Genomic DNA, 23,240 nt, shown 5'->3' on the forward strand with positions numbered 1-23,240 from the left:
AGCAGTGACCCAAGCTGCTTCAGTGACAATGCTGGATCCTTAACCTGCTTTACGAGAGAACTCCTGTAATACTGATACCTAACCATTGAGAAGTTACTGAAGGGTTTTAAGCAGAGCAGTAAACAACAAGATCATATCTGAGTTCTTAAGATTCTCTTTGTGGTAGCAGTGTGGCAATGAACTGAAGGAGCAGGAGAGGCCAAAGGCTAGACTATCACAGTAATCAAATAGATGATGATGTGGATCTGATCTAAGGCAGTTCCACCTAGGATGGAGAACATGAGATGTGTTTTTTACATAAAGGAGATAAGTTAGCAGGCTTTGGATGAGAGAAGAGAGGGAAGAGGGAAAGGAGTGACTCCCTGGGTTTCTGGTTTAGATGACTGAGTAGATGACGGTTTTCAGAGCATACAGGAGCTCATTTATTTGTGAGCTACCTCTCCCTGTATCTTGTATGTTATTTTATCCTTCAACAAACTGTGTTAATCAAAATAAGCTCTCATAGAAAGCATTTGGAATAAAACTGCCACAAAACAAAACTCTCATTTTGCATTTTAAAACAGTTTAATTCCAATTCAGGCTCAAAAATTTTAAATACAACTGACTTTGGAAAGATGCAAAATACATGCAGAAATCTAGTCTTGTTTTCCTTTTGAGTATCCAAACTTTTTTTTTTTTCCCACTCCCATGGCACGTGGGTAGAGGGAGTTCCCAGGCCAGGGATTGAAACAGCACCATGGCAGTAACCCAAGGCACTGCAGTGACAGCACTGGATACTTAAACCTACAATGCCGCAAATGAATTCCTCAAACATTTATTTCCCAGGCTAGGGGTGGAATTGGAACCACAGCTGCCAGCCTACACCATAGCCACAGCAACGAGGGATCCAAGCCGCATCTGTGACCTACACCACAGCTCATGGCAACACTGGATCCCCTACCCACTGAGGGAGGCCAGGGATGGAATCCACATCCTTGTGGATACTACTCAGATTCATTTCTGCTGCACCACTATGGCAACTCCCATTAAAAAAACAAACAAACAAAAAAACACACTCTCTTACAGAAAATATCACATACAAATTAAAAACAATAGTATAATGAGCTCCCATTTCCCCATCACCAACTCCAACACATAGGAACACATTGCCTATCTTCTTTCCTCTCTACTCCCACCCACTTCACCCTTCTTTTTTAATTTGGAAAATCCCAGATAGCATAAGTTTATCTGTAAATATTTCATTATGCTTCTCTAAAAAGATAAAGGCTCAAAAAAACCCCATAATGCATTATTCCATATTCCACATTAAAAAAAAAACTTTCTTAATAATCAATCATTGAATATCAATCAGTATTCAAATTTTAAATTGTCTTACAAACTTCGTATTTTTTAACTGTCTGAATATTTAAGTAGACGATTAGCCAGCCAAATGCAACTACATAGAGGTTTCTCTTCCATCTCATTGTTTTTATTTTCTTCCAATTTATTTGTAGGTCATTTGTCGTAATGAGTTTCCCACGATTTAGATTTTCCAAATTATATCCTCATGGAATCATTTTTTAAAAAATATATTCTTCTGGGTATGTCCTACAAATCTGTAAGTAGGTAGTTAGATCTAGGAACTTGATTAGATTTAGGTTTAGCTTGTTTCATGTTCCATCATGCACTATCTAGTGTCTGGATTTTTTTTGGGGTTTTTTTTTTTTTTTTTTTTTTTTTTTGGCTTTTCAGGGCCACACCCACGCATATGGAAGTTCTCAGGTTAAGGGTCAAATCAGAGGTGCAGCTGCCGGCCTACGCCACAGCCACAGCAATGCGGGATCTGAGCTGAGTCTGCCATCTACACCACAGCTCATGGCAGCACGGGATCCTTAACCCACTGAGCAAGGCCAGGGATCAAACTTGCATCCTAATGTATACTAGTCAGATTCATTTCCACTGTGCCACAACGGGCAATCCTGCTGCCTCTCTTTTTGTGTTGTGTCCCACTACATGCTGGACTTCTAAAACAGTCATCCATTTTGCCTACAAGTCGCAACTTTTATGGCTCTAGACAGTACCATAAGAATTAAATATTAGTTCATTTCTGTTTTTAGATAGAAAATCTGGGAGTTCCCGTCGTGGCGCAGTGGTTAACGAATCTGACTAGGAACCATGAGGTTGCAGGTTCGATCCCTGCCCTTGCTGAGTGGGTTAAGGATCCGGCGTTGCCGAGAGGTGTGGTGTAGGTTGCAGACGCGGTTCGGATGCTGCGTTGCTGTGGCTCTGGCGTAGGCTGGCAGCTACAGCTCCGATTCAACCCCTAGCCTGGGAACCTCCATGTGCTGCGGGAGTGGCCCAAGAAATGCAAAAAAATAAAAAAAAAAAGAAAAGAAAATCTGATTTCTTGATACTTATAATAGATCACAAAACTTCTAAGATTGTTAGCACTCCTTTTTGGTCTTTCTCTCATTTTCAGACAAAAATTTTATAATTGGGAGAGTTAGAAAGTAAAAAAAAAACATGAACTGGAGTTCCCGTCATGGCTCAGTGGTTAACGAATCCGATTAAGAACCATGAGGTTGCAGGTTCTATCCCTGGCCTTGCTCAGTGGGTTAAGGATCCAGCGTTGCCCGTGAGCTGTGGCGTAGGTCACAGACACAGCTTGGATCTGGCATTGCTACAGCTCCTATTCAATCCCTAGCCTGGGAAATTCCATATGCCGAGGGTACGGCCCTAAAAAGTGAAAAAAGTGAACTAGAAACCTTTCAGAGCAAATTAGAAAAAATCAAAATGTATTTAAGGAAAACAGGTTTCATGTTAACATTGTGAGCTGTAGTTCCCATTGTGGCACATTGGGTTAAGGTCCGGTGTTGCTGCAGCTGCGTGTCAGATTCAACCCCTGATCCAGGAATTTCCATATGCCACGGGTGTGACTGAAAAAAAAACAAAAATTGCAAGCTAAATTAAAAAAGAATGATCCTGGAGTTCCTGCTGTGGTGCAGCAGGTTAAGGATCCAATGGTATCTCTCTCTGCTCCTGCTTGGGTCACTGCTGAGGCTAGGGTTTGATTCTCGGCCCAGCACAGTAGGTTAAGGATCTGGCATTGCCACAGCTATGGGTCAGTAGCTAGGATTTGATCCCTTGGCCTAGGAACTTCCATATGCCGAGGGTGTGGTAAAAAATATACACATGTATCATACAACTCAATGTCAAAAAAACAACCTAATGAAAAAAAAATGAGTAGAAGACCTGAATAGACTCTTCCAAATAAAACGTACAAATGGCCAATAAGCACATGAAAATTGCTCTTTTTTTTTGCTTTTTAGGGCCACACCCTGGCGTGTGGAGGTTCCCCAGGCTAGGGGTCTAATCAGAGCTATAGCTGCCAGCCTATGCCACAGCTCATAGCAATGCAAGATCCTTAACGCACTGAGTAAGGCCAGGGATCAAACCTCCAACTCATAGTTCCTAGTCAAATTGTTTCTGCTGTGCCAGGACAGGAACTCTGAAAATTGCTCAACATTGCTAATCACCAGAGAAATGCAAATCAAAGCCACAAAGAGCTGTTAGAATGGCTAGCATCAAAGGTAACATAAAAAATATCGGCAGAAATGGTGGTGGTGGTGGCATGTAAACTGGTGCAGCCACGGTGGAAAACAGCACTAGAGGGTTCTCAAAAAAGTAAAAATAGAACCAACATATGACACAGCAATTCTACTCCTGGTCGTAAATATGAAGAAAATGAAAACACTAATTCCAAATGATACATGAATCCCAACGTTTGTAGCAGCATTATTTACAATAATCAAGATATGGAAGCAACCTAAATGCCAGTTAACAGACCAATGGATAAAGAAGATCTGGTATGTGTGCACAATGGAATACTATTCAGCCATAAGAAATGAAGTTCTGCTATTTGCAACAATATGGATGGACCTAGAGAATATGATGTTAAACGAAATAAAGAAAGATAAACAGTACACATTACCACTTACATGTCGAATGAAAAAAATAAAACAAGTGAATGAATATAACAAAATAGATTCACAGACACAGAGAAAAAACAGACTAGTGGTTACCTCTCGGGAGCAGCAAAATAACGGTAGGGGATTAAGAGGTACAAGCTGGCATGCGTAAAATTACCCAAAGGATATATTGCATAGCATAGGGATTACGGCCACTATTTTATGATAACTTTATTTATTTATTTTTGCCTTTTTAGGGCAGCACCCCAGGCATATGGAGGTTCCCAGGCTAGGGGTCAAAATACAGCTGTAGGAGCAGGCCTGTGCCACAGCCATAGCAAAACCAGACCCTAGCCACGTCTGCGAACTACACTACAGCTCGCTGCAAAGTCAGATCCTTAACCCGCTGAGCTAGGCCAAAGCCGCAACCTCATGGCTACTAGTTGGTTTCCACTGCAACACAACGGGGAATTCCGTATTCCCCATAATAACTTTTTTTTTTTTTTTTTTTTTTTTGGTCTTCTCAGGGCCACACACGCGGCATATGGAGGTTCCCGGACTAGGCGTCCAATCCCATACTGGCCTACACCACAACCACAGCGGGATCCGAGCCACGTCTGCGACCTACACCACAGCTCACCGCAACGCCGAATCCTTACACTGAGCGAGGCCAGGGATCAAACCCGCCACCTCATGGTTCCTAGTCGGATTCGTTTCCGCTGCTCCATGACGGTAACTCCCTCATAATAACTTTAAATAAAAATTTTGAATCACTATGTTGTACACCTGAGACTAATACAATATTGCAAATCAACTATACCATAATCTAAAAAAGAAAAGAAAAACTGCCACTTCTGCCAAACCTTTCTTCCGACTCGCTTTCAAAATTAGTAAAAACAATAAAATACAGGTCTATTTCTACAAACACCCGCTCAGCCCCACCCACTCGGGCGTGACCCAGGCTACAACACCGCGCCGTCGTTGGGCCCAGCCTGAACTAACGGAAGGGCCCTCACCGCCGAGGAGGAGGGGGGAGTGGGCAGAAGTGGGTGTCCAAACACCTGCCTTTAAAATCGGAGGTGGTACTCTCTGCCTCCTGGGAGGCCACCCACCGGGCCCCTAGCTCCCGGCCTCCGAGCCAACAGACCCCCCCCCCCCCACTTCCGAGCTCCGCGGCGCGGTCCCCCGCACCCGGCGCACTTCGGGCAGCCTGTTACGTCACGCCGGCGCCGCGCCGCCAGGCAGGCTCCCTCCCCCATCTCCTCCTCTGCCCGGCGCCGCTTTCTGGAAGCTTCTTAAAGGCGGTGGGTGCTTTCCGTTAGTGCGCGGCTGGCCACCTAGAATCTTCATCCATCCGTCCATCTCGATCGTATTCAGACCCAACAGAGATTGCCATGCCTGAGAACGTGGCCCCCCGGAGCGGGCCGCCCGCCGGGGCTGCCAGCGGCCGCGGGAAGAGCGCCTATCAGGACCGTGATAAGCCGGCCCAGATCCGCTTCAGCAACATCTCCGCGGCCAAAGGTACAGCCTCCCGGCCTGAGCCGCGGCCTTCCCACGCGCTCTCACCCGGGTGTTGGGTGGGCATGGGATTTTCTGTTTCTTCAAATGATTCCCTCTGGGCCTCCCGTTGCGTAAGTTCAGTGCAGAGAATCTTCTCTGTTCTCAACCCATAATTCCCGACTCCGAGTATGGAGGCTTTTCCAGTTTGTCCCTGCTGCATCCTAGACGCCCATAGTCGTCCAGGGCTGTGCTTCATCATATTTCACAAAGCGGCCGAGGCCGGCAGGCAGCGGTCCACTGGTAGAATGTTGTTTGCACAGTACTTTTTATGTTTTCTTTTCCCTATTAAAGTACTGTTTAAATGAGCTTCTCCGCCCAGCCATTGACCGAGTTTGGGTAAACTCTCCGTGCCTTAAATTGGGGCGTGGCGGTCCCATTGTACTGGGTTCTGGGGAACCAACTGACCCGTCTTGTCAGAGAATAATTGTGAGGCGGCGTTGTGCTTTGCAAGTGCAACAGGCAGGTGGAGAAGAGCTGGGTCCATAGTGGAATTCGAGAAGCCTTTTTTCCATTCAGTTACGTTATTTCGTGGCTTTGTGACCTTTAATCTCTAAGGTTGCCCTACCTATACAATTAGGGAGGAGAAAGATTTTAAGAGGTGTGAGGATTAAGAGAAGCTGGGTTGAGATAGAAAAGACTGGAAGGAAAAAATGAGAGCAGAGGCTTAGAGTTTTTGACCATTATGTGCATTGTGTACAGTGGGTATTTTATTCGGGTTAGAGAGTAAGATGCCTGAAGAAATGAGAGGTGAAGAGTTACCCTGTGGCTCAGCGGAAACGAATCCGACTAGGAACCATGAGGTTGTGGATTTGATCCCTGGCCTCCTTCAGTGGGTTAAGGACCTTGCCTTGCTGTGAGCTGTATAGGTCGCAGATGCAGCTCGGATCCTACGTTGCTGTGGCATAGGCTAGCATCTGTGGCTGCAATTGGACCCCTAGACTGGGAACTTCCATATGCTGCGGGTGCAGCCATAAAAAGCAAAAAAGAAAAAAACGAGAGGTGAGATTTGAAAGGTAAAGTGAGGACAAATGTTGAAGGGGCCTGATGTCCTGGAAAGGGTTTAGTGTAATTCCAGCAGCTACAGATTGTTCTTCAATATGAGGTGACAGCTAACTTGGAGGGTCGCTGTTCTTCAATATGAGGTGACAGCTAACTTGGAGGGTCGCTGTGAGGATTACATAAGAAGGTATGTAAAGAGCCAGATATGTGAAGTACAGCCTTACATATATTTGAGGTTATCTGTCCCCGTGAGTGGGGGTGTGATGATGATTCTAAAAGAAACAGTTGCACTGGGGGTGGGGGTAGTGGAAAAGGAGGATAGGTTTTCATTTGGGCCTGCATGAGTTGGATAGTTAAGACTGACCAGGAGTTCCCGTCTTGGCTCAGTGGTTAATGAATCTGACTAGGAACCATGAAGTTGCAGGTTTGATCGCTGCCCTTGCTTAGTGGGTTAAATGGCGTTGCTGTGAGCTGTGGTGTAGGTCGAAGATGCGACTTGGATCCCCAGTGGCTGGGGCTGTGGCGTAAGCCAGCAGCTGCAGTTCTGATTCAGCCCCCAGCTGGGAACTTATATATGCTTCGGGAACGGCCCTAGAAAAGGCAAAAGACAAAAAGTTTAAAAAAAAAAAAAGACTGACCAGATGGGTATATTTAGGAATCATTTGGAAGTTGAGATGATTAACTGGAAATAAAAGTTGGTAGATAGGGAGTTCCCGTCGTGGCGCAGTGGTTAACGAATCCGACTAGGAACCATGAGGTTGCGGGTTCGGTCCCTGCCCTTGCTCAGTGGGTTAACGATCCGGCGTTGCCGTGCGCTGTGGTGTAGGTTGCAGACGTGGCTCGGATCCTGCGTTGCTGTGCCTCTGGCGTAGGCCGGTGGCTACAGCTCCGATTCAACCCCTGGCCTGGGAACCTCCATATGCCGCGGGAGCGGCCCAAGAAATAGCAACAACAACAACAAAAGACAAAAAGACAAAAAAAAAAAAAAAAAAAAAAAAAAAAGTTGGTAGATAGTTATGTAGAGATCATAGTTAAAGCTTAGATTTATTATATTAGAAACAATATGTTAGATAAGTTCTGGGACCTTCTAGGGGTCAAAAACTATATAATATGATAGGTTTTGAACAAATAGGGAAGATATGAGATGTTACTTTGTCACCTTGGAAACATCATATACGAGAATTGAAACTGGACACAGGAGACATGCAGAAAGGAAACAAAGGCCACCTAAACTACCTATAAGCCTGACTTACCTTGCAGCACAAAGGGGCGCGATTAGTCCAAGTCAGGCACAGCCCTACAAACTGGTTGAGAAAACCTGCTGACAGATGCTTTTGGGGGGGGGTGTCTTTTTAGGGCCCCACCCGCGGCATGTGGAGGTTCCCAGACTAGGGGTCTAATTGGAGCTACAGCTGCTGGCCACAGCCACAGCTACAGCAATGCCAGATCCAAACCATGACTTTGACCTATACCGCAGGTCACAGCAACACTAGATCCTTAACCCACTGAGCAAGGCCAGGGATCAAACCCTCAACCCCATGGTTCCTAGTTGGATTTGTTTCCGTTGTGCCATGATGATGCATTTTTAATATAATTCATGGAACCGGTGTTTTCTAATTTCAGTAATAACCAAAAAGGTAGTAATAAGTAGCACTGATTGATGATATCAAAACCACACAGAGAAGTAGTGGTGGTAGTAGTTCCAATACTCTTCAGCAGGAGTCATTTAACAGATAATACTGTGTGGGACACAGCATGTTAAACCTTAGACATTTTCAGAGAAATAATTTGTCTAAAACATTTTTCTTTTCTTTTTTTTTAGGGCCACACCTGCAGCATGTGGAGCATCCCTGGCTAGGGGTTGAGCTACAGCTGCTGGCCTACACCACAGCAATATCAGATCTGAGCCACGTCTGCAACCTACACCACAGCTCACAGCAATGCCAGATCCTTAACCCACTGAGCAAGGCCAGGGATCGAACCCGAAACCTTCATGATTCCTAGTTGGATTCGTTTCCACTGTGCCACAATGGGAACTTCAAATATTGTTTACACAGTGTAGGGGAAGCATGCTAGTTGTGGAGTGTACAGAAATAAATGGGGCACTATCTTTGCCCTTTGTATATGGAGGTGAGAAAGAGGAAGGTTTAATCATGTGTCCTGGACTTGTCAAAGAAAAGAGGATCAGATATTGTTCATCAATTCCACTTTCTCTGAGGAAATGATAAGTGGTCTAATAAAATAGGAACATGGACAGATAATAAGATTAGATAACTTTGGAATGGTAGACTGTATGTCCAGAGATTTGGGGCCGGGGGGATTGTGTGGTTTTTGTTTGATTTGGTTTGGAAGTCAAAGGTGTCAAGTTTTGTTGTGTTTTGTTTTTGTTTTTGGTCTGTTTGCCATTTCTTGGGCTGCTACCGAGGCATGTGGAGGTTCCCAGGCTAGGGGTCGAATTGGAGCTGTAGCCGCCAGCCTACGCCAGAGCCACAGCAGGCAGAGCCACAGCAACGCAGTATCCGAGCTGCGTGTGGGACCTACACCAGAGCTCACCCCAATGTGGGATCCTTAACCCACTGAGCAAGGGCAGGGATCGAACCTGCAACCTCATGGTTCCTAGTCGGATTCATTAACCACTGAGCCATGACGGGAACTCCCAAAGATGTTTTGTTTTTGCCTGTGGGCCATCCATATACCAGCTTCACATTAGTGAACAAAAGCCTTTGTCCTCAGAAATTACATTATAGTTGGTGGAGGTACGGTGTAAACAAGTAAGTGAGTTGTATAGTGTGCTAGGAGGTCTAGCTTATGTTATGTTGCTCTTTGTTTTAAGAAATGGAGAAAATAATGTCTTTAATCACTGCATAACTAGATTATACCATTTTGATGTTTAAAGGAAGAGTAGATGAATCTTCAAAATTTATCCTGCCATATGCAGATTATGAATGCTGTTTAAGTGATTTTAGCAACAAAAGATGACGTGACATACAATTAAAAGAATAAAATAATTGGTCTCCAGTAGATTATTATTAGTTTATTTTCTTTAGAGGACACAAGTAAATTGTGTGCCATATTCAGATAAGGGCAAAATGATTATTTGAGAGTAGAAATGGTTTTCTATTTAAATAAAGAGTCTTAATTTCTTTTTTCTTCTTTTTCAGCTGTTGCTGATGCTATTAGAACTAGCCTTGGGCCAAAAGGAATGGATAAAATGGTAAAAAGCTGAATCATTATTATTACTTATTGAGTGCTACTGTTCATACTGCAGGGTCTCTATAGAAGGTTAAGATGTGTTGTTTAAAGTGTTACAAAGGCTTTGAGAGTTCAGAAACAGGTAGATTGGGATGAATAGAACCTAACTATAATTCATATGTTGTTTGTGACAGTGAGTCCTTTTTTTTCTTTTCTTTTTTTTTTTTTTTTTTTTTTTTGTCTTTTTGTCTTTTCTGGGGCAGCACCTGCGGCATACGGAGCTTCCCAGGCTAGGGCTCTAATCTGAGCTGTAGCCACTGGCCTACGCCAGAGCCACAGCAACACCAGATCCAAGCCGAGTCTGCAACCTACACCACAGCTCATGGCAACGCCAGATCCTTAACGCACTGAGCGAGGCCAGGGATCGAACCCGCAACCTCATGGTTCCTAGTCGGATTCGTTTCCACTGCGCCACGAAGGTAACTCCTCAACTCTTTTAAGTAGGAAAAAAACCTCAGCTAGTTCACTTATAAAGTTGGACCATTACTGCATATTCTTAAGTCATTCTAAGGTAAAAGAAAACAATTTGAAACAAAGCACTATGCAAACATAAATTGATATTCAAGAAGTATTAAAATCAAAGCTTTTAGGGTCTCATGTTAATATTGGATAAAGAAAGCAGTATTTGAATTATAACTTTCTACAAAAACCAATCTTTGCAGATTCAGGATGGAAAAGGCGATGTGACCATTACAAATGATGGTGCCACCATTCTGAAACAAATGCAAGTGTTACATCCAGCAGCAAGAATGGTAAGTAAAAATTTTAGGTGAGGTCTTTTGGGTTGTTTTGTTGTTGTTGTTGTTGTTTGTTTTGTTTAAAATTCTTTGGCTGAGCCTGTGGCATGAGGAAGATCTCAGGCCACAGATTGAACCCATACCTCAGCAGTGACAATGCTGGATCCTTAACCTCCTGAGCCACCTGGGAACTCTAGTGAGGTTTTATTATTTTTTCCGTTATAGCTGGTTTACAGTGTTCTGTCAGTTTTCTACTCTATAGCAAAGTGACCCAGTCCCGCATACATGTATACATTTTTTTCTCACATTATTATGCTCCATCATAAGTAACTAGATATAGTTCCCAATGCTATACCGTAGGATCTAGTGAATTTTTTTTTTAGTGTACTGTTTGATATTTAGTAAACAGTTAAATTTGTTTTATCACATGATATTGTTTAAACACAATGGAAATTTTATCCTTTTTTATGCCAAACATGCATGTTTTGGGGATACATTATGCTTAGTATTATGTTCTTAGTTGCAAGTGACAATAAAACATGAATGTCTTGGCTGTAGCAATGTGCCACACATGGAGGAGGAAGAGATAAAAAAGCAAAATTGTTCAAGTTATTAGCTTAGTGATTGTTAGCTGGAAGAGAGTAAAATTATTGTATACAAAATAAATTTTGTGTTTAAACTTTAAGTTCATTTAAACTATTAAATAAAATTTAAATTTATTTTTGGAATTCCCGTCATGGCTCATCAGTTAAAGAACCCAACTAGCATCCATGAGGTCACGGGTTCGATTCCTGACCTCGCTCAGTGGGTTAAGGATCCAGCATTGCTCTGGCTCTGGCATAGGCCAGCAGCTCCAGCTCCAGTTGGACCCCTGTCCTGGGAACCTCCATATGCCATGGAAGCTGCCCTAAAGACACAAAAAGATCAAAAAAAATGAAGAAGAAAATAAGTTTATTTTCAAAAAGTTGGGGTGTTTTTGTGGGTTTTTTTTTTAATATTTGTTTGCTTTTTAGGGCCGCACAGTGTCATATGGAAGTTCCCAGGCTAGGAGTTGAATCTGAGCTATAGCTGCCAGCCTACACCACAGCAAAGCAGGATCCTAGCTGCGTCTGTGACCTACATAGCTCACGACAATGCCAGACCCTTAACCCACTGAGCGAGGCCAGGGATGGAACCTGCATCCTCATGGCTACTATTTGGTTTCATTACTGCTGAGCCATGACACGAAATCCTAAAAACAGGTTTTAATTCAACTGTGGATCATAATGATGATTCCAATGTCAAGTGAGAAGTCACTGTAGCAGCAAAAACAAATATTCTTTAGAAATTCCTCTTAAGGAGTTTCCATTGTGGCTCATTGGTAATAAACCCAACTAGTGTCCTAGTGAACTGTGGTATAGGTCACAGACACAACTTCCATTCAACCCCTAGCCTGGGAACTACTTTTTTTTTTTTCAAGATAAATTTATTTTATTTAACCCACTGAGCGAGTCCAGGGATCGAACACGCAACCTCATGGTTCCTACTCGGATTCGTTAACCACTGAGCCACGACAGGAACTCTAGAACTTCTGTATGCTCCGGGTGTGGCCCTAAAAAGACATGAAAAGAAAAAAAAATAAATTTATGTTAAAGTCCCTTTTGGAGTTTCCCACATGGCTCAGCAGAAATGACTAAGTCATTGAGGATATGGATTCAAACCCTGGCAGTCAGGGATCTGGTGTTGCTGTGAGCTTTGGTGTAGGTCACAGACCTGTTGCTGTAGTTGTAGCTTAGTTTTAGCCCCTAGCTTGGGAATTTCCATTTGCTGTGGATGAGGCCCTAAAAAGCAAAAAAAAAAAAATCTTAATTTGCATAATGCAGGGTCAGTTTAGATAAGCTTGGGGAAGGATTCCAAACTGACAGTCTCCTCTGAATGTTACATTTCATAACTTCTGAGTCTGCAAGTTATCCATTGTCCTTTTGAGTAGCTAGCTCAAGGAAAAAATTTACAAACTATAGTCTGGAATGGAAATCATAATAGAGCTACTTAGAGAAAAAATATATAAGAATTATGTGTGTCACAAATATATAGGTCAGTTTTATTGTCGTTTTTTTGTCTCTTTAGGGCCGCACCCTTGGCATTGGAAGTTCCCAGTCTAGGGGCTTAGGTATGGCCTAAGTCACAGCCACAGTGACTCCAGATCCTAGCTGAGTCTGTGCCCTATACCATAGCTCACAACACTGGATCCTTAACCCACTGAATGAGACTAGGGATCAAACCTGAACCTTCTAGTCAGATTCATTTCTGCTGAGTCATGATGGGAACTCTAGTAGGTCAGTTTTAAATGAAACCAAGGTGGACAGCAAATCAAAAGTCAAGTATATTGAATCTTACAGTGTTGATAATAAAGTTTTATATGTGAAACTGATGTGAAGGTCATTGAAGTTATATTTGAATTAGGTTTTACTGAGTTTTCATATTTCTGATTGAGCAACCTGATGTTCTGTTCACTTAGCTGGTGGAGCTGTCGAAGGCTCAGGATATAGAAGCAGGAGATGGCACCACTTCGGTGGTCATCATTGCTGGCTCTCTTTTAGATTCCTGTACGAAGCTTCTTCAGAAAGGTAGGTAAGAAGACTTGGAACATGCTTTATATTACTGAATAAAGGCAAGAAGTTGCTAAGTAATATCTGATTTAAAATTTAATTTGGAACAGCTAATTTTTAATCAGAAATTTTTAGATTAAATTTCACCGTATTATGTGAGTTAGAAAATGTTTTCTTTTTCTAGGTCTCCTTTTGAATGGAATTTGATAAAATTTAGGGTATAGATGAGAACTGTGATTTGGGATATAATATGGGTTCTTGATTTGGTAAATAATTTTTAGACGTAGTAGTGACTCTCTGGTCAATTATTCTACTTATGTAGATTTGTAGAGTTTTGAAAAGTATGAAATTGGTTTTAGTCTCAAATATCACATGAGTATGTAACTAATCTATACCAAATTAAATGGAAGTAAATTATTAGGACTATTTGTGATTAAGGTTATAAAAGCCATTATGTTTATAACTGAAGCCTAAATTATAGTTTTAAATAATTGAGAATTTTACTGCTTTGAAATGTTAATGAATAGAGAAATTTTAAGTCATGTCAAATATGAAATTTGTCTGTTACAATTAAATAAGTGGTCCTTCATAAATGGCAGGGATTCATCCAACCATCATTTCTGAGTCATTCCAGAAGGCTCTGGAAAAGGGTATTGAAATCTTGACTGACATGTCTCGACCTGTGGAACTTAGTGACAGAGATACCTTGTTGAATAGTGCCACCACGTCGTTGAACTCAAAGGTGAGACCAGCACTGAAAGATCATAGTAAAATTATAATTTAAGGTTCATTAAGAATTACATACAAATCTTATGCTGTGGTTATTGATGCTGGACAGTTTATAAATGTTATTTCTCAAGAGTGACCATGTTACTAAACTAATTTTCTATAGGATTATGAGTAATCTGGTTAGTCCTGAGTACTGAGTACCATATTAATAAGAGAGAAATGCAAGTTTTCTTTGTTCTTTTTTTTTCTGGCCATGGCATGCAGGAATTCCCCAGCCAGAGATCTGACATGAGCCACAGCAGTGACAACACCGAATTCTTAACCATTCCCCGCCCCCAGGGAATTGAGAGCATATATTTTTAATTTTGTATCCTGGTTTCAGCAAACCTGAATAGAAAAGACAGTTTATATAGAATGTTTTCTCTTATGCTCTCCCAAAAGTGATTGAGATTACTTCTCGAATATTTTTATCATTATAAAGTAATAGGGCTTTTTCTGTTGTGACACTGATTCTGTTTTTTAATAATTCTAGGTTGTGTCTCAGTATTCAAGTCTCCTTTCTCCAATGAGTGTAAATGCAGTGATGAAAGTGATTGACCCAGCCACAGCTACTAGTGTAGATCTTAGAGATATTAAAATAGTTAAGAAACTTGGGTAAGTATCTCTCATTACAGCTTTAATTAATAGAAATCGATTTCGAAAGTAATATTGGTTGTTGGCAAAAATAAGTTAAATGGAAACCACCTAGAAAGTCACAAAAGTTTGGTTTTTGTTTGCATAGCAATTTGTATTAATGTGGGAATCTCAAGAATTTATTTACATTCCTAATGATGGCAGGGCAGTGTGGTTCAGGAATGGGCACTAGAAATGTGAATGAGGCTAAAGCACATTTTAATCACTGATAATTAAATTACTGATGATTTTTAAGGTGTTCTACTAAACTTGCAGATTTCCTCCCTCTTAATTATCTCATTTCCTTCTTCTTTTTTTTTTTTTTTTTTTTTTTTTTTTTCTTTAAGTGGGACAATCGATGACTGTGAGTTGGTAGAAGGTCTGGTTCTTACTCAGAAAGTGGCAAATTCTGGCATAACCAGAGTTGAAAAGGCTAAGATTGGGCTTATTCAGTTCTGCTTATCTGCTCCTAAAACAGATGTAAGTAAAACTAAATGAAATGGTTGCTTGTGTGTTTGGCTAATACTGAAAACTTGCTCATTATTATAAAAATAGAAAATGCTGATACTAGTGATAAAAAGCATGGCTCTAAAAAGAATTAGTAAAGTTGAGACAAAAGTAGAAAATATTGGATGCCATATATGATAAATGTATAACCTAAATTGATTGTTTATTGAAATTGAACATCAGCTTTACACAAGAAGACAGCTTAAGTGGGGTTATTTTTTTGTTTATTTGGTTTTATTTGTTTGTATGTTTTTATTTGCCCCAACCATGGCATATGGAAGTTCCCAGGCCAGGTATCAAACCCATGCCACAGCAGTGACAACACTGGATCCTTAACCTGCTGAGCCACAAGGGAATTCTGATGGGATTATTTGTTGTTGTTGTTGTTGTCGGGGTTTTGTTTTGTTTTTTGTGGGGTTGTTTTTTTTTTTTTTTTTTTTTTTTTTTGTCCTTTTAGGGCCACACATTCGGCATATGGAGGTTCCCAGGCTAGGGGTTGAATCGGAACTACAGCTGCCAGCCTACACCACAGCCACAGCAATACCAGATTCGAGCCGTGTTAGATTCATTTCCGCTGCATCATGACGGGAACTTCTGATGGGGATATCTTTTCAAGTGCCGTTCCTGGAGTTCTTGTTGGGGCTCAGCAGTAAGGTACCCGACTAGAAGCCATGAGGTTTCGGGTTCCATCCCTGGCCTCACTCAGTGGATTAAGGATCCAGCATTGCCGGGAGCCATGTAGATCACAGACACGGTTCGGATCCCGAGTTGCTGTGGCTGTAGTGTAGGCTGGCAGCTGTAGCTCAGATTTGACCCCTAGCCTGGGAACTTTCATATGCCATGGGTGTGGCCCTCAAAAGACCAAAAAAAACCCAAAATACCATTCCCAAAAGGTGTGGTTGATTTTTGTCACCTCACTCAGATTTTTTCTCGTTGAACATATATGTTGGCATACAGGTTTTCTGTTGTCATTTGTTAACCAAATTTTAACCCTTATAAAAACTGATGTTTTTTTTTTAGGTCTTTAATATAAACTATATTTGTCCTTGGTACTTTGTTTCAGCGTGTCAATTTTTTTTTTTTTTTTTTTGGTCTTTTGAGGGCTGCACCCTTGGCATACGAAGGTTCCCCGGCTAGGGGTCGAACTGGAGCTGTAGCTGCGGGCCTACACCACAGCCATAGCAATTCAGAATCCAAGCCACATCTTCGACCTGCACCACAGCTCACTACAACGCCAGACCCCTAACCCACTGAGCAAGGCCAGGGATAACTTGCGTCCTCATGTATACTTGTCAGATTTGTTTCCTTTGAGCCGTGATAGGAACTCCCCATCAAATTTTTGTTTTTTTAACAAGCTATGGCTTGTGTAAAAAGGATGCGATTGAAATAATTTTAGCAATAAATTTGTATGAAAAGAATTGACATGAAATTGATCTTTTTTTTTGTTTGTTTGTTTGTTTTTGCTTTTTAGGGCTGAACCCAGCATATGTAAGTTCCCAGGCTAGGGGTTGAAGCAGAGCTATAGCTGCCGGCCTATGCCACAGCCACAGCAACATGGGATCTGAGCTATGCCTACAACCTGCACCACAGCTTACAGCAATGCTGGATCCTTAACCCACTGAGTGGGCCAGGGATCAAACCTGCATCGTCATGGATACTAGTTGGATTTGTTCCCACTGAGCCACTACAGGAACTCCTGGATAATCATTTTCATGTTTTATGATTATCAAAAAATGTGCTTATAAAAAATAAAAATAAGACAGCAAAGTGTGTAGATGAAGGTAAAAAACCTAAATTGTTTGCTGTATATTTACTTTCTTAGACTCTGTGTGTGTCTAAGTAGTTTCTTGTTTGGTATGGTTTTGGTCGAATTTATACTTTACATAGTATGTTTTCATCGAAAGTCTCATTTTTTTGCTTAAAAACTTTTAAAATGCAAATTATTAATGTATTTTCCCAAACAGATGGACAATCAAATAGTAGTTTCTGACTATGTCCAGATGGATCGAGTGCTACGAGAGGAGAGAGCCTATATTCTGAATTTAGTGAAACAAATTAAAAAAACAGGTTGTAATGTTCTTCTCATACAGAAGTCTATTCTAAGGTATGGGGCTATTTATTTTGTTCACTTCTTAATGATAATTGATGTTGGATCCCTTCTAGCAATTTTTTTTTTTTTTTTTAATGGCCGCACACGCCGCACATGGAAGTTTCCAGGCTAGGTAGAATTGGAGCTGCAGCCAAGGCCTATGCCACAGCTACAGCAACACTGGATCTGAGTCACATCTGTGACCTATAGTGCAGCCCCAGATCCTTAACCCACTGAGTGAGGCCAGGGATTGAACCTGCATCCTCCCGGACACTGTCTTTAACCCGCTAAGCCACAGTGGAAACTCCCCTTTTAGCAATTTTTTAAAGAAACATTGGAGGTGGGTAAAGTACTTGAAATCTGAAATGCATCTTCATTATTAGGGCATTATTGTATTTTGACTAATGATCTAAAGTGAATTCTTTTCCCGTTGTGATAATTTAAATGTGGGATATATTATTTTTCTGGCCCAACACTCTTAATATCAAGAAAAAGCTAACTTTAGGGAGTTGCCTCTGTGGCACAGCATGTAAAGGATTCGGTGGTGTCTCTGGTGGCATGGGTTCAGTCCCTGCCTTGGGAACCTCCCTGTGCCACAGGTGCAGCCAAAATAGTCTAACTTAAGTCTAAAATTAATTAGTTAGGAGTTCCCGTCGTGGCGCAGTGGTTAACGAATCCGACTAGGAACCATGAGGTTGCGGGTTCGGTCCCTGCCCTTGCTCAGTGGGTTAACGATCCGGCGTTGCCGTGAGCTGTGGTGTAGGTTGCAGACGCTGCTGGGATCCCGAGTTGCTGTGGCTCTGGTGTAGGCCGGTGGCTACGGCTCCGATTCAACCCCTAACCTGGGAACCTCCATATGCTGCGGAAGCGGCCCAAGAAATAGCAACAACAACAAAAGACAAAAAAGACAAAAAAAAATAATAATAATAAAATTAATTAGTTAAAATTTTAGAGGCTTTTATTTAAAGGTCCATTTCAATAGTTTTGCTTGAAATTTTAGAATTTCTTTTGGTGGGAATGCTGGAATCCGTGGAGTAAAAGAATTCTCCCAAGTTTAAACTGATCCCTTTTATTGTTGATTTTCAATGTGTTCTTCTAATGAGTGGGCACATTCTCAGGTATCTTAATACATTATGCCAGAAAGTACTGTGGATGCTCTTGATACAGAAACGTTAGTAAAGAGTTGAATACCTTCTAATCCCAAGTTATGTAATAGCGAGTAACCTTGAGTAAATTGTTCTCAAAACTCGGTTCACTTATCTGTAAAACAAGGATAGTACTATCCACCCTTCCAATATCATAGTGTTGTCAGGAGGATCACTCCAGATAATTTCTATAAAAGTGTGAATTTGTAGAGTCTTAAATTAATCATACTTAATTCTAAATTCGTGAGGTATCAATAGTTAATTACCAGAGATATACTCATTTACTATTAAGAAAAACATTGACATGATTGTCTTACTGTGCTTTACTATCTTTTATAGTGTCATTGGGATACATTTTAAATATTATCCTTTAAAAATCTTAGTCAAGAATTTTGAGTTAATAAATTTGTTAAAGCATCTTTTTTTCACAAATAATTTGTTAAATACTTGACCATTTAAACAAAGTAAAACTGTGAAAACCTAAAAAAGGAGTTGAACAGCAACTTTTTTTTAACCTAGTATTGACATTATCACTGATTTTGTATTTTAGAGATGCTCTTAGTGATCTTGCATTACATTTCCTGAACAAAATGAAGATTATGGTGGTTAAGGATATTGAAAGAGAAGACATTGAATTCATTTGTAAGGTAAAACATTTTTAATGTAATAATGTGTGAAGATGTTCACTATTCAGATGTCTCAATTTGTGGATTTGACTATTTTCCCCAGACTATTGGAACCAAACCAGTTGCTCATATTGACCAGTTCACTGCTGACATGCTGGGATCAGCTGAGTTGGCTGAGGAGGTCAACTTAAATGGTTCTGGCAAAATGCTTAAGGTAACAATATTATAGCTAAACTTTTGTTTGGGTTTTTGTTTATTTTAATCTTTCAAATACCTAAGAGTTTGTTCACTAAAGATTACAGGCTGTGCAAGCCCTGGAAAAACAGTTACAATTGTTGTTCGTGGGTCTAACAAATTGGTGATTGAAGAAGCTGAGCGTTCTATTCATGATGCCTTGTGTGTTATTCGCTGTTTGGTGAAGAAGAGGTAATATTAAATTACTAAGTAACATCTTGAACATAAAAATTTAATGTATTTTGATTATTGAAGTATAAATACTAAATTATTTGAAAAATCACATTCTGTTGGATAAGTTAAACTAAAAATATATTTGTGAATTTCAGAGCTCTTATTGCAGGAGGCGGTGCTCCAGAAATAGAGTTGGCCCTACGGTTAACTGAATACTCACGAACATTGAGTGGTATGGAATCCTACTGCGTTCGTGCTTTTGCAGATGCCATGGAGGTCATTCCATCTACACTAGCTGAAAATGCTGGCCTGAATCCCATTTCTACAGTAACAGAACTAAGAAACCGGCATGCCCAAGGTGAAAAAACTACAGGCATCAATGTCCGAAAGGTAGTAATTTAATCTTAAATTCCTGTAGAAAATGTTGATTACAGTATTAAAAGCTTCATAATTGTCTATTGAATGAAAGGCTTTGTAATTAAAAGTAGAGTAACCTTGGATTTAAATATAAGACCTTCAGGTTAATGTATGCTATGAAGAATGAAGATGCCCTAGTGAGAAGTATTATTTGTTCATTAACTCTGCCATTTAATGATTGTGCAAATTTAGCAAGTTACTTAGTATGTGCTTCAGTTTCCTCATTTGTGAAAGCAGGGGGTATTAATAATTCCCATATAGGCCTGTGAGGATTAAATGGATTACTAATTAGAAAGTTCTTACAAAGATGCCTGGTGTGTAGTAAACAGTATGTATTAATTATTGGTGCTGTGATGAGCAGGAGTCTAGTGTAGTTGTATAAGGTAAACACACAGAACAGTAATACTCTCCCCTTGGGTATTAATGTTTTATTAGTGTCTCCTTTTATTGAGTCAGATAATATGTAATGGAAATTAACAATCCAAAATATTTTTTGAATAGTTGGAGTACTCCAAAGGAGGGCATTACTTAATTAGGGAAAGTTTCATGAAGCTGCAGCCTTGGTTGGTAGATGAGAAAATTTCAGATGGGAAAGCAGTGGTTTACTAGTAAGAGGGACCACTAAGTTAATGTGTTTTGTCTAGAGCAGAGGTTATATGTTGGCTTAAAGGTTGGAAAGAGCAGATTAAAGCTAGAATGAGGAATCCCTGTTTTAAAGAGGGAATGTTGGAGACAGGATTGCCTATTATGACTGTCAGTAGTCATGCTGGGATAAAGGTGACTAGGATAGTGGCAATCATTTAAAAGTGGCAAATGAGGGCGTTTTCTTTGGCATAGCAGGTTAAGGATTCAGCCTTGTCACTAGTAGCTTGGGTTGCTGCTGTGGTACAGGTTTGATCCCTGGCCTAGGAACTTCCACATGCCACACATGTGGCCAAAAAATAAAAGTGGGAAATGAGGGAGATATAAAAGGCAGGTTAGACTAGACTTTGCCAAATTCAAAATTAGGAGTCAGAAGTGATAAATCTTATAACTTTTAAAAACTAAAGTATAGTTGATTTACAGTGTTGTGTTGGTTTCAACTATAGAGCAAGAAAAAAAAAATTCTTTTTTTTTGGCCATACCTCCCAGCATATGGAAGTTCCTGGGCTAGGGATCAAATCCACACCACAGCAGCAACCCAAGCCGCTACAGTGACACCACCAGATTCCTAACCTGATGTGCCACTTGAGAATCCCCAGGATATTTTTAAATAAATACACTTAACAAGGAATTGTTTAGGAGTCAAGATTAGGGTAATCCAGCATTAATTCAGTTTTTCCAGATTTTAATTGAACTACAGTTGTGTAAAGAAGAGCTTAGTAGAGAGTATCTTACCTTTGAATAGACTGAAAGAAACTTAAGTTTGAAAGGCCTTGAGGCATACTGGTAACTGTGTAGTTGGTAAAGGTATCATTATAAATACTAAAAGCAATGTGTACTGGTTTGCAGGGTGGTATTTCCAACATATTGGAGGAAATGGTTGTCCAGCCTCTGTTGGTTTCAGTCAGTGCGCTAACTCTAGCAACTGAAACTGTCCGGAGCATTCTGAAAATTGATGATGTGGTACGTATATGTAGGTTGTGAATTTTTCTGCAAGGTCAAAATAAGCTGCCCTTTTTTTTTTTTTTTCTTTTTTTGGCTCTTCACGGCCATACCCGCAGCATATGGAGGTTCCCAGGGTAGGGGTCAAATCGGAACTATAGCTGCCGGCCTACATCACAGCCATAGCAACATAGGATCCAAGCCGAGTCTGTGACCTACACCACAGCTCGCAGCAATGCCAGATCCTTGACCCACTGGGTGAGACCAGGGATCGAACCTGCAACCTCATGGTTCCTAGTTGGATTCATTTCCTCTTTTCCATGACGGGAACTCCAAAAATAAGCATATTTTTGCAGAGTTGGGATGGGGGCAGTAACTGCTTGTTTGCTGGTCATCAGGGCTAAAAAGAAGTTCATAATTGAGTGTTTGCTTGCCTATAAAAATAGGAAGATTTGGGAGCTCCTATTGTGGCTCATCAAGTTATGAACCTGACTAGTATCCACGAGGATGCATGTGGGTTTGATCCCTCGTTCTGCGAAGTGGGTTAAGGAACTGGCGTTGCTGTGAGATGTAGTTTAGGTTGCAGAAGCAGCTCACGTGGGGATTGCTCCAGCTGTGGTGTAGGCCAGCAGCTGCAGCTTGGATTCGACCCCCTAGCCTGGGAACTTCCATATGCTGCAGGTGTGGCCCTAAGAAGAAAGAAATAGAGATTTGGATAATTGCCTTAAACATCTTCCATTCTTAAAATTCTGTCACTACGGGTTTTGAAACTTAAGTTTCTCTCTTTTCAGGTAAATACTCGGTAATCTGGCTGACTGGCCAGTGCATCTGGAGTAGAAGAGCATCTTGGCATTCCTTGTTGTTTGGAAAATTGTTTCTTTTATGGATTTCTGGGCCTGGTCTTCCAGTTGGCATTTACTTTGAAATTGTATTGACACAACTTGATGAAAATATTAAATACTTGGTTTCAAAAGGCAGATTAATTTATTGCCATCCACCCTGCTTTATCCCCTCTCCCCACAATATTCGTATTATTTCTGATGCTCTTGAAAAACCTATGTAAGAAGGGGGGGCGGAAAGAGTTCACACTTACCTGCTATCTTAAGGGCTTAATCCTGGGTACTTTTTTCAGTTTGTGTATGTTTTTTAATGGAAGTAAATCGCCCAACCCTGATAACTCCCCATTTACAGGTATATGTGCTGTTAGAAAATTTAACAGAATAGAAAAAGTGAACGATGAGAAGTTCGTCATCCTGATCCTTTTCTTTGAGAACAACCATTGTTAATTGGAATCTCTTCAAAAAATAAAAACGCATGCATATATGTAGCAGATTTTAATTGTACAAAGAGTTCTCCTAACTAGTAAGTCTTTTCAGTGGTTTATGAAACGTCTTTATTGCATCTACCCTGATCAATAAGCATTGTCTCGCACCAGGAGTAGTGTAAAATCTAACTTAGGTCTGTCCTTGCCTTAGCCACCTTTCAGTCAGTTCTGCACACACTGTAGTTATCTTTTTAAATTTGTCAGACACTCCTCTTTATAAAAGCTTTCCTGGCTTCTGATTGCCTTTGGATAAAAGCCAGACCTTTAAGGTGGACTGTAACTTGGACCTACAAAATCTGGTTATCACACTCACCATCTTTCATGTGTCATTTCACATGTGTTAGAAAAGAAGCTGGGAAGTTCCTTTGCCTTTGGAAGAATTGTAGCAAATCAGCCTGCAGCTGCTTTGTGTCTGCAACAAGTAGTTAATTAAAATGATTGATTCGGCGGAATTCCCGTTATGTCGCAGTGGAAATGAACCTGACTGGGAACCATGAGGTTGTGGGTTCGATCCCTGGCCTCCCTCAGTGGGTTAGGTATCTGTGAGCTGTGGTGTAGTTTGCAGACGGGGCTTGGATCTGGTGTTGCTGTGGCTCTGGCATAGGCTGGCAGCAACAGCTCCAATTAGACCCCTAGCCTGGGAAACCACATGCTGC

General features: G+C 40.9%; 1 protein-coding gene and 2 long non-coding RNA genes across 4 annotated transcripts in view; 2 read left to right on the forward strand and 1 right to left on the reverse strand.

Annotated features, from left to right (window-relative positions):
* Window positions 1–23,240, forward strand: part of LOC146404771 (uncharacterized) — a 1,009,186-nt gene that overhangs the window by 225,802 nt on the left and 760,144 nt on the right. The window lies entirely within an intron of this gene.
* On the reverse strand, window positions 546–4,958 carry LOC146404773 (uncharacterized). Its single transcript, XR_014841881.1, has 2 exons — window positions 2,287–4,958; window positions 546–1,786 (listed from the first exon to the last, which is right to left on the reverse strand). It is a non-coding gene; the product is annotated as an uncharacterized LOC146404773 (long non-coding RNA).
* Window positions 5,198–22,590, forward strand: CCT4 (chaperonin containing TCP1 subunit 4). Of its 2 annotated transcripts, XM_003125100.5 has the most exons (14): window positions 5,198–5,468; window positions 9,668–9,720; window positions 10,421–10,510; window positions 12,993–13,101; window positions 13,683–13,825; window positions 14,345–14,466; window positions 14,832–14,964; window positions 16,956–17,095; window positions 18,776–18,872; window positions 18,955–19,065; window positions 19,147–19,277; window positions 19,415–19,649; window positions 21,168–21,281; window positions 22,052–22,590. In XM_003125100.5, the coding sequence occupies exons 1-14, from the start codon at window positions 5,342–5,344 to the stop codon at window positions 22,064–22,066; spliced, it is 1,620 nt and encodes a 539-aa protein (XP_003125148.1). In that variant the 5' UTR covers window positions 5,198–5,341; the 3' UTR covers window positions 22,067–22,590. The 2 variants fall into 2 exon arrangements, 1 of the variants encoding a protein (XP_003125148.1); XR_014841828.1 differs by lacking the exons at window positions 18,776–18,872; window positions 18,955–19,065; window positions 19,147–19,277; ... (1 more) ...; window positions 21,168–21,281; window positions 22,052–22,590 and having other exon boundaries at window positions 14,832–15,306; window positions 16,582–17,095.

Source organism: Sus scrofa, chromosome 3 (genome assembly GCF_054392235.1).
Source record: "Sus scrofa isolate SSC_HxYL_T2T_F1_AM1 chromosome 3, Sscrofa_HxYL_maternal_Yorkshire_Landrace_v2.0, whole genome shotgun sequence".
In the NCBI taxonomy this organism is placed as follows: Eukaryota; Metazoa; Chordata; class Mammalia; order Artiodactyla; family Suidae; genus Sus; species Sus scrofa.